The sequence below is a fragment of the Hydra vulgaris genome, chromosome 03 (assembly GCF_038396675.1).
Source record: "Hydra vulgaris chromosome 03, alternate assembly HydraT2T_AEP".
NCBI classification, from domain to species: Eukaryota; Metazoa; Cnidaria; class Hydrozoa; order Anthoathecata; family Hydridae; genus Hydra; species Hydra vulgaris.
Window position 1 is genome coordinate 11,731,902 of NC_088922.1, and position 16,165 is coordinate 11,748,066.

The 16,165-nt window shown below is 29.2% G+C and overlaps 1 protein-coding gene across 1 annotated transcript in view; it reads left to right on the plus strand.

The window, feature by feature from the left end:
* LOC100209489 (ubiquitin carboxyl-terminal hydrolase 46) overlaps positions 1-16,165 on the plus strand; it is a 43,314-nt gene that overhangs the window by 10,479 nt on the left and 16,670 nt on the right. Inside the window, exon 8 of the mRNA XM_065792343.1 lies at positions 14,136-14,268. Coding sequence (XP_065648415.1) covers positions 14,136-14,268 — 133 coding nt within the window. The remainder of the gene's footprint in view (positions 1-14,135; positions 14,269-16,165) is intronic.

The window sequence follows — 16,165 nt, forward strand, 5'->3', positions numbered from 1 at the left end:
AGTCGGTTTGACGTGTTTACATCCTCGTCAAAATAAAATGGTTTACATTGTGAAATTAGTTTTAAACAGATACCAAGAGTTTACAGAACAGGATGAAAATTTTGTTTAAAAATAGTTACTTGCCTAAAAGAAAACAAAACAAAGCTTGTAGAATGTTTAAAAAATTATAAACGATAAAGGATGGGTCAATACAAGCGTGTGGCAATTTGTTGGCTTCAAAAAATGTTCAACTTTTTTTTATCCTTTTTTTATTCAATTTTAAAGCAGTTTGATGTACTTTACAATATATTGTAATCAAGTAACGCCAACATTATTACAATCAAGGAAGCATTTAAAAATTTTGAGTTATCCATAAGTTTTATACAAAATAGCATCACTGATAATATTCCTGGATCAATTCTTAATGATTGTAAAGAAATACCTGAAAATATTTTAACAAACTATCCTATAAGTAAAGTTAAATTGATGTCCGAATTAACTGTTTTGTATGAAAATGCTGTTTTTAGTGATATTTATGCATGAAAATAACCTGGTTGAAACATTTTCTGAAGTATCAAAGTTAATTGCATTGAATCTTTTAAACCTATGCTTTATTTTAAGGTTATGCTAGCGCTTAACTCTCTCAACTAATCAAAAAAATGCAAGCGACCAAAAGCTTCCTAACAATAACCAAAGCATCAATTAGGCAGATGGCTAGTTGTGGCGATATTTTTCTGTTAATTTTTTCTGTCCCACCAAGTTTATTGTCACCGGCTGCCACTGTGTGTATATATATATATTTGTTTATATATGTATATATATATACGTGTATATATAAATATACACATGTATACTTATATATACATATGTATGTGTGTATGTATATATATATGTATGTGTGAATGTGTTTATGTATATGTGTGTATATATATAGGCGATGATAAAGATAGCAAGGATGCATCCCTGACTAGTAAGGCTAGCCATTTTTTATCAGGCTCTTCGAAACATCATTGGTGAATGTATTGTGGCTCTGAGGATGGAGTTACCATCCTCAGAGTCATCTATATTAGTCCATTACTTAATTTTAATTGGATCTTATTAGACCGTGATTTTTATTATCATTCTACTTTACCCTTTTGGTTTATATATGTGTGTATATGTATATATGTATGTATGTATGTGTTATGTGTGTATGTATGTGTGCAAGCATGTATATATATATTTATATATACATATGTATGTGTGAATGTGTTTATGTATATGTGTATATGTAAGTGTGTATGTATATGTGTGTATATATACATATTCAAGTACTTTGTCTTTGTTTTGTGTGTACATTATTTTATTTCATTATTACTAATTTTGTTGTTGATTTTATTATATTTTCAATATTTACTATTTTTTATTAACATCAACATCTGTAGCTTGATCAGGTTCTATTCCCTCTTTGAGCAAATATGTTAAGTTTCATATTTCATTTTCTATTTTTTTAGACCTTGCATGTTGGTCATGATTTTCCATTAAGAGTCTGAGTTTATAATTTCTTTTACATATGCGGTGTCTAAATTATCATTATTTTTTTTTTTTTACTATATGCTTCACGAGAGTGTCTTTGTTTAGTTCTGAACATCTTTTCAAAATATCTTTTTATTTAATTTTTTTTTTTACCCTTTCTCTCCTCCTAATTTTTTCCTTATTTTACTGGGGCTTGAAAGCTCAGTCTTGTCTCTCGATGCATATTTATGCATTTTCTTAAAAAGGTCTGGCCTGAGATCTTGGAAAAGCTGCAACAGGTATTCTAAATATTTTTAAATCTTGCATGACTGGTTTGATGGAAATCAAATCAGTCACACAATGATGGAAATGATGGAAAAATGCTTCAGGTGTTATGTATAGCCCTAATGTGAATAAACTGTTTTGGGCAATGCTCAATAAAGATCTTCAAAACAATGAAGTACAATAATTGTCATTATTTTTACCTGTGGTTTACACTTTCAATCCTTATAAACTTTTTTTTTTAGTTTCTTCAAACTGTAACTCTTTTTTTTAAAACTACTATGCAACTTCTAAGCTAAATTTATTTTGAAGTTCCTGCAAATGCTAAAACTACAGCATCTTTATTAAAAATAGATTTATCTAATTACGCTAACTTTCAACCATTAAGATTTATGTTGATTTTTCATTAGAATGATCTCCAGATACTTAAAAGTAAGGGAAAGATTATTGATTATGTTCAAATTGACAAGTTCATGAAGGAGATATGTGATTTTCTTGTCTCAATGTTTACTTACATCATAAAGAAAAGCTCTTTGCCTTCACTGTTTGCTTACTGTCTGATGTCTGATCATCATTTATGGTTGAAATTCCATAAAAAATTGAATATTTCTTTTACAAACTTTTGATGAAGCTTGTTGCTTATATATTGTTATATGTTAATTTATAATAGTTAATTTATAACTTGTTTATATATAAATATCTTATTAAAAAAAAGAAAGATTCTGTTTTTAATGTAATTGTTTTCTCTTTAAATTCTCCTTATTTTTTCTTTTAAAAAATTGTCGTTCATAACTGAATCTCCTTAAATATTAGGAAAATATCTCCATAAATCTTAAAATCCTTATTTTTAGCCTAGTTTAGTGGGAACCCTGTATGTATATATATATATATATACATATATATATATATATATATATATATATATATATATATATATATATATATATATATATATATATATATATATATATATATATATATATATTATATATTATATATATTATATATATATATATATATATATATATATATATATATATATATATATATATGTATACATATATGTATATATGTATGTATGTATATATATATACATATATATATGTATATATATATATATATATATACATATATATATATATATATATATGTATACATATATATATATATATATATATATATATGTATACATATATATATATATATATGTATATATATATATATATATATATATATATATATATATATATATTTGTATATATATATATATGTATATATATATATATATATATATATATATATGTATATATGTGTGTGTGTGTGTGTGTGTGTGTGTGTATGTATATATGTATATATAATCAAGTGATTGCGAACTGCGATACCTGGAGATGCTTCTGGTCTTTAAACTTTTAGTTTTTTAACAACTGTAAACTCTATTTTTATCACTAAACTCAATAGTTGGTATTCAATAAAAAAGATTTATATTGATCTTGAAATATTATATAAAATTATAAAATCGTATTATTATTACTACTATTATTTTGTTATTATTTTTATTGTTATAAAAAATTATGGTTTAAACTTTATTATTTTGATTAATTTTATATATCATCAGATAAAGCTAGAAAAATAAAGCATACAGTACAATGTAATATTAAAAAACAACCGCAAATCACAGCTGTCCAAAGGAATTTAGTAATGATCAAATATTTTAAATAAAATATTTTTTTTTTTATCTTATTTAAATCTTATTTAATATTTTCTTATGAATTAAATATAACCGTCAGTTAAATGCATGTAGCTAACACATATATGTGATACAAAATTAAAAACAGAGGAGTTTAAAAACTCTTATTATCATTTACTTTCTTATTTATTTCAATTTTTTATATAAATAATTCCTCAAACATAGGGGAACCCTAAACAAAAATTGATTTTAATGTTCCATGTAATACTCAAATAGCTTTAGTATAATTTTTTATTGATTTTTAAATTACTGCGCAAATTTTTGGGACCTTGATTACTTTTTTTCCTATTACTTTTATTTTGTTATTTATAATCCTTTAAATTATTGTTAAATTATTGTTTAAGCAAACATTATTTTAAAATATTGCTTTTATATAAAAAATTCACATGAACTGAAATTTAAATTCACAGCACTTATGTATGGTTTTGATGCTTTATTATGCGAAAATATTTTTAAATATTGTTTTATCGTGTAAGATAGGGTAGGTTTTCAAGCAAACAGCTTCATTATAGAAGTTGTCTAAAAATCTAAAAAATACAAAAATGTATGTGGTTTTTTTGATTAGAACAAAAATACTCATAAAACAAAAGATTAACAGTTGGCATAACTCAAAAAAGCATATTTTAGTCAAATATTAATTAATCTATCTATTAATATCAACTATTTGGAATAAATGGAAATCGATTATTGATAACAACCAGTTATTGATAATAAAGCTAAAAAACCTTATAGTTATATTGTAGCTTTTTTTATATTATATTTTTTAAATTTATTGTTCAAATTTATTTATTTTTTATTTTATTAATTCAATTCACTCCCAACAATGCTGCAAGCAACCACTGTTAAGTTGGGAGTTACTAGAAAACAAAGAATAGTGTTAAAGAACAAGGAGAATTTGAAATGTTGTAGGTTGTATGAGTCAGGAAAACATGAAGGTGGGAGAGAGTTCCAAAGCATTGATGTGCGAGGAAAAAAACTCAGGAGTGAGGAGTTTTAGTTGGTAGAAGTAAAGATGATAGATTTTTGAGCAGCAACCATGGTAGTATTTGTTGAAAAGTACTGGTGTGCATTGCCAAGGTGTACTTTTGGTGTGCATTGCCGAGGTGTACTTTTGGTGTGCATTGCCAAGGCCACGTTTGGAGCCCATTGTTATGGCTTAGGGTTTATTAATAGTAATGTGGCAATTGCTTGGGCTATTAAACACTGTTCTGAGATACTATCTAAGCTTTGAGTCAAGCTCTTCAACAAATTTAAAAATGAATAAAGTACCAAAAACTATAAAACACAAAAAACCATCATCATCACCAAGTTCTCTAAACCTATCATTCACTAATATTCATGGTCTTCGAAGTAACTTTTCTTCTGTTGAGTTTTATCTCTTGCTAAGTTCACCAGACCTACATGCTCTTCGTGAGACAAATTTGAGTTCAGCTGTCTCATCTTGTGATCTTAGTACTGATGGTTATCTTCCTTTAATTTGTAAAGACTCCAATAGTCACATGCTTGGCCTGGGCATTTACATTTGGAAGAATTCACCCATTTGTCAAGAAACTAGGTTTGAATCCACAGTCTATTCTTTCATGTGCTTTCGTTTAGCACCACTTCACTCTATCACCTTTCTCTTTGTTTTAAATCGCTCTCCTTCATCTCAAGACTGCACTCATTTTGTTGTTATTTCTGCTCATATTGACCAAGCCCTCTCTCTTATCCATCAGCTAATATTGTTGTTGTCGGTGACTTTAATGCTCATCACACTGAATGGCTTGGCTCTAGTGTCAGTGACTCTGCAGGCATTAAAGCCCACAACTTTTGCCTTTCTCAATCCCTAACTCAAGTAGTCAACTTTCCAACTCACTTTCCAGAATCATATACCTTCTCAACTCGACTTATGTCTTGTTTCTGATCCTAGTCAGTGCTCAGTTTCTCCCCATTCACCCTTAGGTGCTTCTGATCACAGTTTGATCTCTCTAAAACTAATATCTCATTCTTCTTCATCATCTGAATCCCCCTATCATCGTACCTCTTACAACTACCTGACTGGGACTCTTTCTGTGATTTTCTTCGTGATGGCCCTTGGGTAGAAATCTTTCGTCTTCCAGTCGACAAATGTGCTTCTTACATAACTTTGTAGATTCAGGCTGGCATGGAATTTTTTGTTCCCTCTCAACGATTCCAGGTCAAGCCTCACTCTCCTCCATGGTTTTCCTCACATTGTGCTGCTGCGATTGCCAATCGAAACCATTACTTCCATATCTATCAGCAAAACAATTCTCCTGAAAACAGACGTCTGTTTATTACTGCTAGAAACCATTGTAAAAAGATTTTGTCTAACGCCAAAGCCCGCTATTCTCAGGTCATGAAATCTTGTATCTCTTCTCAAAAATTAGGCTCTCTGGATAATCTTTAATAGTATTAATAATAAGAGCAAATCTTTAATTCCAATTATCTTGTATGGTTCAGACTTTGTCACCTCACCTAAAGACAAAGCTGAATTGTTTGCTAAAAACTTTTCATCAATATTATCTCTTGATTCCACTAGTTGCGTTCTAGCTGATATTGCCAACAAACATGTTGATCCATTGCTTGACATTCGTATCACTCCAGCTTCTTTATTTAAAGTGATTCCCTGCTTAGACTCTTCTACAGCTTGTGGCCCGGACAACATATCTGTTATAGTCTTGCAGAAGTGTTCTCCGGAGCTGTCGTCTATACTCTCAAAACTATTCAACAAATGCTTATCAGAGTCTTGTTTTCCAGCCTGCTGGAAAACAGCATCTGTTATCCCTATTTTCAAAAATTCTGGGAGAGCGATCTGATTTGTCTAACTACCATCCCATTAGTCTTCTTCCTATCATAAGCAAGGTTTTTGAATCTTTAATTAACAAACACTTAATTTCTCATCTTGAATCCACGGCTATCTAAAACACAGGCCTATTAATCGTGCAAACCATAAAAATAACTGGAGGCCGATTAGTAAAAATTTAATTTAGGCTTTATTTTGATTTATATAATTATTTTAACAAATTACAATTGTTATCTAATTTGTCAACTAAAGGCATACTTATTTTATATTTATTGAAGAAAAAATATTACAAAATTTCAATGAAACATAATTTGTTCAAAAGAGTTTTATATAAGTCAAACAACAAAAACAACACAAGTTTTAATTTAATCACTCAGTTTTAAAATTTTTTGAGCTGGCTCCTTGTAAGAGCGTGGAGTGTTTAGCTTTGAATAATTATTTAAAAAAATGTTTGACAAAATTTTACAACTTTTCATACACTTATTATTCTTAAAATAACCAAAAAAAAATTGTTGATTGATTGAAAATAGTATGATAAGAAATGCAAACAAACTGGCAAAGTCATATCCAGTGCAATAAAAGTATATAACAAAAGAAAGTAAATTGACTTAAAATGTTAGTTGGCTTTGTTAAACCACCTCTATCTAAGTCTAAGAGATAAGCACCATACTCATTACAATATGAATATGTATCAGTGTCAAGATCTTCATAACCAATCTTAAATTGAAGGTAACCAGCAATGTATACTAAAGCCATTTTAACAGAGTCAGTTAAACTAGACTCAAATATTTTCAAAGAATCAAATATTTCACTTTCCTTTTGTGTTAGTTGCCTCTGACAGTTCATGCAAGTATGACCAACATGAAGCTCACGAAAGTCTGAATCATATTGTAAAAGTAGTTTTGAGTGCTCAATTTTAGTTTTTTCTAAAACTTGTTGAACCGAAATAAAATAAGCACCACCAGCACCTTGACATAACTTACTAAATGCCTTTTCAATAGGGTCAGATGTAAAGTCACCAAGTTTTACAAATTCATGTGATGTACTTAACAAATATTTTGCTAACTCAACTAGTCCTTTTAAGGTATGGACTATCGCTTTAGATGTTTCAACAGTCAATGTTTTAATTCTATTTTTTCCATTATAGCAATCCATATCTTCACAGATTTGTGATAATGAAAGTATCTATTGCAGACGAAGATCATCAGTCGAATTTATGACAGAGCGCAATGGGTCTCTTAACCTTTTATTATCACCCAGTTTGTGAACATTAATATTTTTCCATGCGTCTATAAACATTTTTAGAAATACAACAGTTCCTTTAACATTGGTTTGGTCTATTTTAGGATGTGTTGATAAGGCAGAAAGAGTTTCATCACAAAAAACTCTCAAACACAAAGAAACATTTTGTCGCTCAACAGGTTTTGGAAAGATAGAAGCTGTATTTAAACATGAAAGAGTCACAAGTGTCTTACTTTCTAAGTTGTAAAGGTTCTTAAGATCACTCCACCTTGCAATTAAATTATCATCATCATCCTTAAATTGAATTTCTTGTGTTTTTTCAGTAATCCAATTATTTCTTATGTTTTTCCATATATGAACATAATCGTAAAGTAAAAAAATGTTATTTTTAGTCAGCCATGGTTTCTCTTCTAAAGTTTCAAAGAGAGAGAAAAACTTTACATTGACTTTATTATTGTCACATATAATCGCAACACAACTTCCATTTGCATTTGAAATTGATCCAAGTATAGAATCAACTACTTCATACTGAAAATCTGAATCAAGACAACATACTGGAATCATGCATACTATAAAAGTGGGTCCACTAAAAAGACATTTAATCATAACAGCTAATATTGTTTTTGCTAATTTGTCTGGTTGATTAACAGATTTCCCAAAAAGTTCTCCACCGTGATAAGTTAATGAAGCTTTAACATATACTTCATCAACTATTAAAATGCACTGCCGTTGTCAGTTAGTAAGTTTGCAAAAAACATGCAAAATAAATTCATCATTGTTTAATTTTGAAGCTTTTGATGTAAATTTTTGTAGAGTAGAAACACTGGGAAGCTAATAATCATTTTGAATTCGATTATAAAGTGCTCTTGAAACAGAAAAATATTCAAAAGCTCGAACAATAGTGTTTGAAGAATACAGTGTATCTCCAATGCTTAAGACTTTCATAGAAGATAAACTTTCTACAATAACTTGTTTTTTTATCGATAACTCAATATTAGTCAAATATCTTATAGCTTCAGCCAAATTCGACCATTTGTCTAAAATAATTACATGATTTTTTGACAAACTTGTTACATAGCATAAGCATCCACAATGATACGTCTCATATTTTATTTTAGAAGAAAGATTTAGTATGAACCTATAAAAAATCAAATAAGAAAATCAGTAACAATTAATTAAATTTTTTTTTATAAATTTATAATAATTTAAAGAAAGCTTATCTTACTTTGGTAAACCACAGTAAAATTCAGTTGATTGAAAACAAATTTTTTCATCACATTTGAAGACAACTATACACTTTAATAATAAATCTTTTGGGATTTTTTTTTTGGTAATGAATAATCGCATCATTGAAATTCAAAGAGTCCATCGCTTTAAAAGTTTCAAGTTGATCAGCTTGTACACTTCTTGCACCAGAAGTTGATGAAGTTGTAATTCTTGACTTTGGAGGTGCAGTTGGTACAAGGCTGGACTTAACACAATTAAAAAAAGAAGGTGGAGAAGAGGGTCTTTCCTTACCATAAACATTTATTTTTTTGAAATTTATAGGCCAATGTTCAGAACATACAACAGTGTATTTGCTATCAGGAATGTTGCTTCTTGGAATAGCAGATAGCCACTTTCTACGATCTTCTGGATCTTTTGGTAATCTGTAAACAGCGCACTTTTTTTTATCTGTTAAATAATTAGTAGAGCAATTCGCAACACAACACTTTAAAGGCATAATAAGTCTCAATAAATATTTTTTCTTCTTCCAATTTTGCTCCAACTATTTTATTTTATTATTTTTATCCAACAATTTTATTCCAACTATATTTAACCTTCGGCAAATATTTGTGAGTTAATCGGCCTCCAGTTATTTTTATGGTTTGCACGATTAATAGGCCTGTGTTTTAGATAGCCGTGCTTGAATCTAATAACTTACTTTCTGACCATCAAAATGGATTTCGATCTTCTTGTTCTACAGCTGATTTGCTGACGGTAATAACCGATAGGTTTTATCGTGCATTAGAAAAAGGTGGAGAGGTTAACGCCATCGCTCTTAACATTTCAAAAGCTTTTGATAAAGTTTGGCATGCTGGTCTTCTCCATAAGCTTTCTTCTTATGGTGTATCTTGCAACACCTTTAAGATTATTGAATCCTTCCTTTCCAATCGTAGTATAAAAGTACAGCACTCTTCTTCTTATTCTGTAATTTCAGGGGTTCTAGAAGGTTCTATCTTTGGCCCTATACTCTTTTTAATTTACATTAACTATCTTCCAGATATTCTCACATCTAAGGTGGCATTGTTTGCTGATGATACTACCATTTACTCTTGTCGAGATAAGAAACCCTCTGATTGCTTGGAGGGAGCATTTGAGCTTGAAAAGGATCTCACTTCTGCTACAGCATGGGGCTCACAATGGCTGGTGAACTTCAGTTCACCAGCCATTGTGAGCCCCATGCTGTAGCAGATAAAACTCAATTTTTTTCAGCCAATCTTTATCACAATAATTTAAATCTTCCTATATTTATAAACAGTGATGTACTCGATGAGTCATCCACTCTTCATCTTCTAGGATTAACTCTAACTTCCGATCTTTTTTGGAAACCATAAATCAAATTTGCAAAATTAGCATCTGCTAAGGTTGCATCTCTTTATCGAGCTTGACACTTTCTTGCTTCGGTTTCTATTATCTATCTCTATAAATCTCAAATCCGGCCTTGTATGGAATACTGTTGCCATATCTGGGGCGGATTTTCTAATGATGCTATTTCTCTTTTAGACAAGATGCAAAAACGCGTTGTAAACATAGTTGGACTTGCTCTTGCAGCCAACCTCCAATCATTATCACATCATTGTAATATTGCTTCTCTTTCTCTTTTCTACAAATACTATAATGGGCACTGCTCTAAAGAGCTAGCGTCTCTTGTGCCATCTACTAAAATTCATTCTCGTGTTACTCGTCATTCAATTAAGTCTTATCCGTTTTCTGTGACTGTTCCTAAGAGTTCTAAAAACTCTTATTCGTCTAGTTTTTTTCCTTGAGCATCAGTTCTTTGGAATTCGTTTCCTACATCTTGCTTTCCTGATTCATATAATTTGCAATCCTTTCGTCTGTCAATCGTTATCTTGCTCTACAAACTTCATCTTTTCTCTTCCAGTAACTTCTGACTTTAATTAGTGGTTGCTTGCAGCCTTGTTGGAAGCGACAATGTTTAAAAAAAAGAAAAGAAGACGATGGGAAAGGGACTCAAGCTTGGCAGATAAAGCAGATCCAACTATGTTTTTTGACGTTGTCTGGAAGAGAAATACAGAAGTTATGAGCTTTAGGCCATCAGAGTCAGTGGTGTTGGAACCCAGTCATTCAGTGTGATAAGCATTAAATTCACTAATCACAACAATATTGGTTAAGAGTTAAAGAAAAAAGGCTAAGTTAATTTGATGACAAATTACAATTCACATTGAATCACACCAATGAATATTAAATTACCTTAGAATCCCACCAATGAATGAGTGCATTCTTGAAAAGAGGGAGAACTATAGAGAACAGAGGGAATGTTGATTGAGTGAAGACATACTAAGCAATAGACCATAAAAAGATTTACTTGATGGTCAGAGGATTGAAACCTGATTTCTCAACAAATAGATAAATTAATGCTAAATAATAAAGTATATGCCCAAGCCAAGCATGTGATTATTAGAGTCTTTACCAATTAAAGGATATTAGCCATCAACACTGAGATCAGAAAATCAGAAGCCGAATTCTAACTAGAATAACAAATAGCAAGTTAGTTAAATTTTGCAAGAGGTAAGATTTAACTTATGTAAAGTTACTTCGAAGATTATGAATATTTAGGCGTAAGCAGAATAATTCTGCTAACTAGCCTTGAACCCCTTCTTCATCTATTAGGCTGCTGGAGATGTAAACCTGTGTTACATTGTCTCCTGTCTAGGATCATGAATGCTGGACCTTCTTGACTTTTCTCATAGGTTTTTGCTTGTGCCTCCTTGATATCTCCTAATTAGGGTACAGCTCTAAAACTCAGTTTAATGGCTCTGAGGCCGGCTGGTAGTAAGGTTTCCCAAACTCTGTGGTAGCTTTCAGAGAAGCTGATTGCATCAATAGCTGCAACATATCAGAGTATTAACAGTGCCATGTTGCACATGGATGGTTTTCCTGTTAATGCTTTTCCTGTTAATGCTTTGTGCGCATTTTTGAGGCTACATAAGGAGTCCTATGTTACGACTTAGGTTTAATTAACAGGACTGAGAAAATTGCATAGCTCCTTACTTTGGAGGCTGTGCTCTATCTATGAATGAGACAACTTTTTTTTAAACTTAAATCATGCTAAAAGTAACCTAAAATATTAAACATATAAAACCATCCCCACCACCTAAATTTGAATTTTTTTGAGCAGCCGTGAATGAGGCATGAACTTCCGATTAAATGCTCATCCCTGTTGCTCTGTGATAAGACCGCAAGGATTTCGTAGGGCACTTAAAATTAAAAAAAAAACTGTTTTAATACATCTTTTACAAATATTTGTAAAAGATGTATAATTTGGCAAAGCATCCACAAATTTTTCATCCGGAAAATCTTCAACAGCATTGTTAGCAAAGGTAGATCTAACATTCCATCTCTCATTCATGGGACTGATCTTATTACCTCTCCCAAGGATGAGGTAGAACTATTTGCAAAAAACTTTTCTTCTAATTCGACTCTGGAATCTTATGGCTATTCTCTTCCTTCCATTTCAATTAAACAGCTTAACTCATTGTTGGACATTCAAATCACTCTGACTTCCGTTGCTAAAGTCATATTTCGATTAAACTCTTCTATGGCTTGTGGTCCAGACAACATTCCTGTCATAGTCTTACAAAAGTGTACTCCGGAACTCGCTTTAATTCTCTCTAAACTATTTAATCAGTGCTTGACTTGATTAAATCAAGTCAAGCACTGAGTCTTGTTTTCCAGGTGGAAAATGACATCCGTTGTTCCAATTTTAAAAAATTTTGTTTGAAAACTCAGATTTGTTTTGGTGAGGTATTGGTGCCCAAAAAATATTTATCATTATTTTTTATTTTGCTTTCTTATTAAAAATGGGGAAAAAAGTTTTGGTTTCAAATTCAATAACTAATTTTCTGTTTATTTTAGCAGGTTCATTTTTTCTTCAGGACAATAAAATGGATTAAACAGAAGTTACATCCGTAAATCGTTTTACATTTAAAACTGTCATTTGGTTACAAAAAAAAAATGAATTAAAACCTATTGCAATACTCAATATAAGAATGCAGTCAATATAAGAATATAGACAACGGGATATATGAAAAATTTTTGAAAGATAAAACAATTTTAAAATATTCATTCAGAGTAACATTATATTTTGCTTGTTGATAATTAAGAGTTGAATATATTTGATAATAAATTAATATAAAAGTAAAATTTCAGTTTTAGGGACTGTTTACATGAATCAAGCTGGCCCGGTTAACTAAACTGACTAAAAAAAGAAAAACATAAAACAAATGTTTACATTAGAATTTTGATTTAAATTTGAAATACACATTTTTATTTTTATATATACTATTATATTTTTATATATTTTATTTTTTATTTTATTTTTATTGGTTATTTGAAAAGCAATCAAAAATGTCTTTAATTAGATAAAATAAATAGCATGATTTATTTTATCATTATTGTAAGATACATTCATAAGCCGGGCTGGATTACTTGTTCGTGATCCAGTCCTGCTTATTTACAAAGTATGAGTAGAGTCGAAAAGTTCCAGCATTCATTATGAATGATTAATTCATATTTTTGGAAACAAACACAGACTTACATCTACACCAGACTAATAGATGAAAAGGATAGGGGTACAATGGCATGTGGATTTTAACTCCAAAGTAATTCAGTTATTTACTGCAAACAGCAAATGCAATATTGTTAACATATTGCATTTGTTATTGAAAATAGTTTTTAAGAGTGGCTTCATGATCAGCAATAGAAATAGCAACAAGATTAAAAATTTCAGAGATTTTGCATTAGAAATACTCTGAAAACATTTAAAGTGACTGGTAGCATCTAATTTCATGCAATATCTGGAAGATTAAAAAAAACTTAGAAGCATGAAAACAGTGAAATGAGCATGAAAGTCAATCCAAGGTTAAGTTATCATGGAAAATACCTCTCTTTAAATACAGTTAAAAGTATTTTGCTTTGGTAAATCATGGCGTTTATACAGCTGTTAAAAAATCCATGCTTACAGTCTGAGTTAGTGGCAGTCAGAGTATTTTTTTCATTTTAATTGAAACAAACATAAACATCTTGCAAAACAAACATAAACACTTTGCAAATGATTTATTTAATAAATTTACTAACTTGCTTATTTTACTATATTTATTAACTTACTATTTTACTATATTTATTAACTTGCTTGTTTCAAATGTACTCAAAAGCAAATAGATAACTTTCATATAATTTCACAGTTTATAATAGCACATATTTATGGCTGTTTTCTCAAAAAATTGCTCATTTTTATTAGATATGATATTCATAATTAATGCATTGGATAAACATGTTTTTAGTTTAAAAATTTTTGATTTTAAGAATGATGGTGAAGAAATTACCTCAGATACTTGCATTGCATTTAAAAAGATTTAAATATGTGGAACAACAGCAGAGGTTTACCAAACTATCCCATAGAGTTACATTTCCGCTTCAACTTCGATTATTTAATACTGTAAGTATTTACAAACAGTTTTTTGACCCAACCAGCTCATCTAAGCTCATCAATGAGCTAATTAGTTAAAAAAATAATTAAGAACTATTTAAACGTTTTTTTCAGTTAATTATGTAACAATATATACAATATAACAACTGAGTTTTATAATTATAAAATTTTTTTTAATACTATTTAATATTAATTAAAATCAATAATTAAAAATAATTTAATTTGAAAATATTTAAAATAAATTATTTATTTTTGAGTAAGGTAAGAGGTTTTTCTAGTATGGTAAACCCCCTAGTGGCTGTATCGCAATAAAAACACTCAGTCCTGATCTACAAAAAAAAGGTGACTGTCAGGAAGGGTATATGGTTGTAAACAGGGCTTCAATTCATCCATAATAAGATGTACATAAGAAAATAGCAATATATATATATATATATATATATATATATATATATATATATATATATATATATATATATATATATGGGGGAAGGCAGGGCAAGATTTTGAACATTTTGAAAGCCCTGAGTTATTGTAAAACTATCAGTCATAAAGCAGTAATACTTTGTCAGTATGTTCATGTTATCATAACTTATAGCTCATAAATTTGTTATCATAATTTATTTCCTAGATAAATTTTTAGTTTGCAAATAGAAAAATTTGAAATTAAAATTAAGATAAAAAAGTTCATAAATTTGTTATCTGGTCATGTGACAGGGGCAAGATAGCTTTTTATGCAATATCTCAATTCTTTTATAAAAATTTAAAAACTACCAACTAGTCTAACTAAAGTAACATAAAATAAACACGCTTCACAAAAAAAAGTTCCTAAATAAGTTACACCCGAAGGACACCATTCATTATGAATAACCGAAAACAAGGTATTTTTTTTAAAGCGCAAAAAGTAAATTAATGCATATAAAATTGCATTTATAATATTTAAAAAAACCAATTGGTGTTTTAAAATACAAGATGTAAATTCAGTTTCATTTTCACCCATTTTTTAAATTTTTTTTGTTGAGCTGTTATATGGAAAGCCGTTTTCACCTATATATATATATATATATATATATATATATATATATATATATATATATATATATATATATATATATATATATATATATATATATATATATATATATATATATAAATTTTTTTTGTTGAGCTGTTATATGGAAAGCCGTTTTCACCTATATATATATATATATATATATATATATATATATATATATATATATATATATATATATATATATATATGTACATATATATATATATATATATATATATATATATATAGTTTGTTGCATTTGGGAAGAGCAGAAGGAAAAAAATGATTCTTACGCCAACACATGTGTCACTTTTAATTACTTTTGACTTTTGTCCAACATTTGCGTGTTGTCAGAAAGTTAAAACCATTAATTTAATTACAAATTAATTGTTTTTTAAAAAAAACACAAAAACGCAAATTTAATTGACCAGAATGTTTTTAAAAACATTCTGAATGTTTTTAAAACATTCTGAATGTTTTTAACAATATAAACAATTTTTTTTTTTTTTAATAAAATGTCTTTATTTTTAATTTTTTTAATAAAATGTTTTTATTTTTATTTTTTTTACTGTAAATCATGCGCGGAGTGTTGCTACATCGACTATCTTATAGCCTGACTTGCAAGGGAGTGCTGCTACATCGACTGACAAATAGCCTGACTCACATGGGAGTGCTACTATATTGACTGACATATAGCCTGACTCGCAACGGAGTGCTGCTACATCTACTATCTTTTAGCCTGACCCGCAAGGGAGTGTTGCTACATCGACTGAGGGTTTGGTTGGGGCAGGCAATCTATCAATTAATAAAAAAAAATTCCAGTCTTGCATTTTAATTTTTACTTTTTGTCAA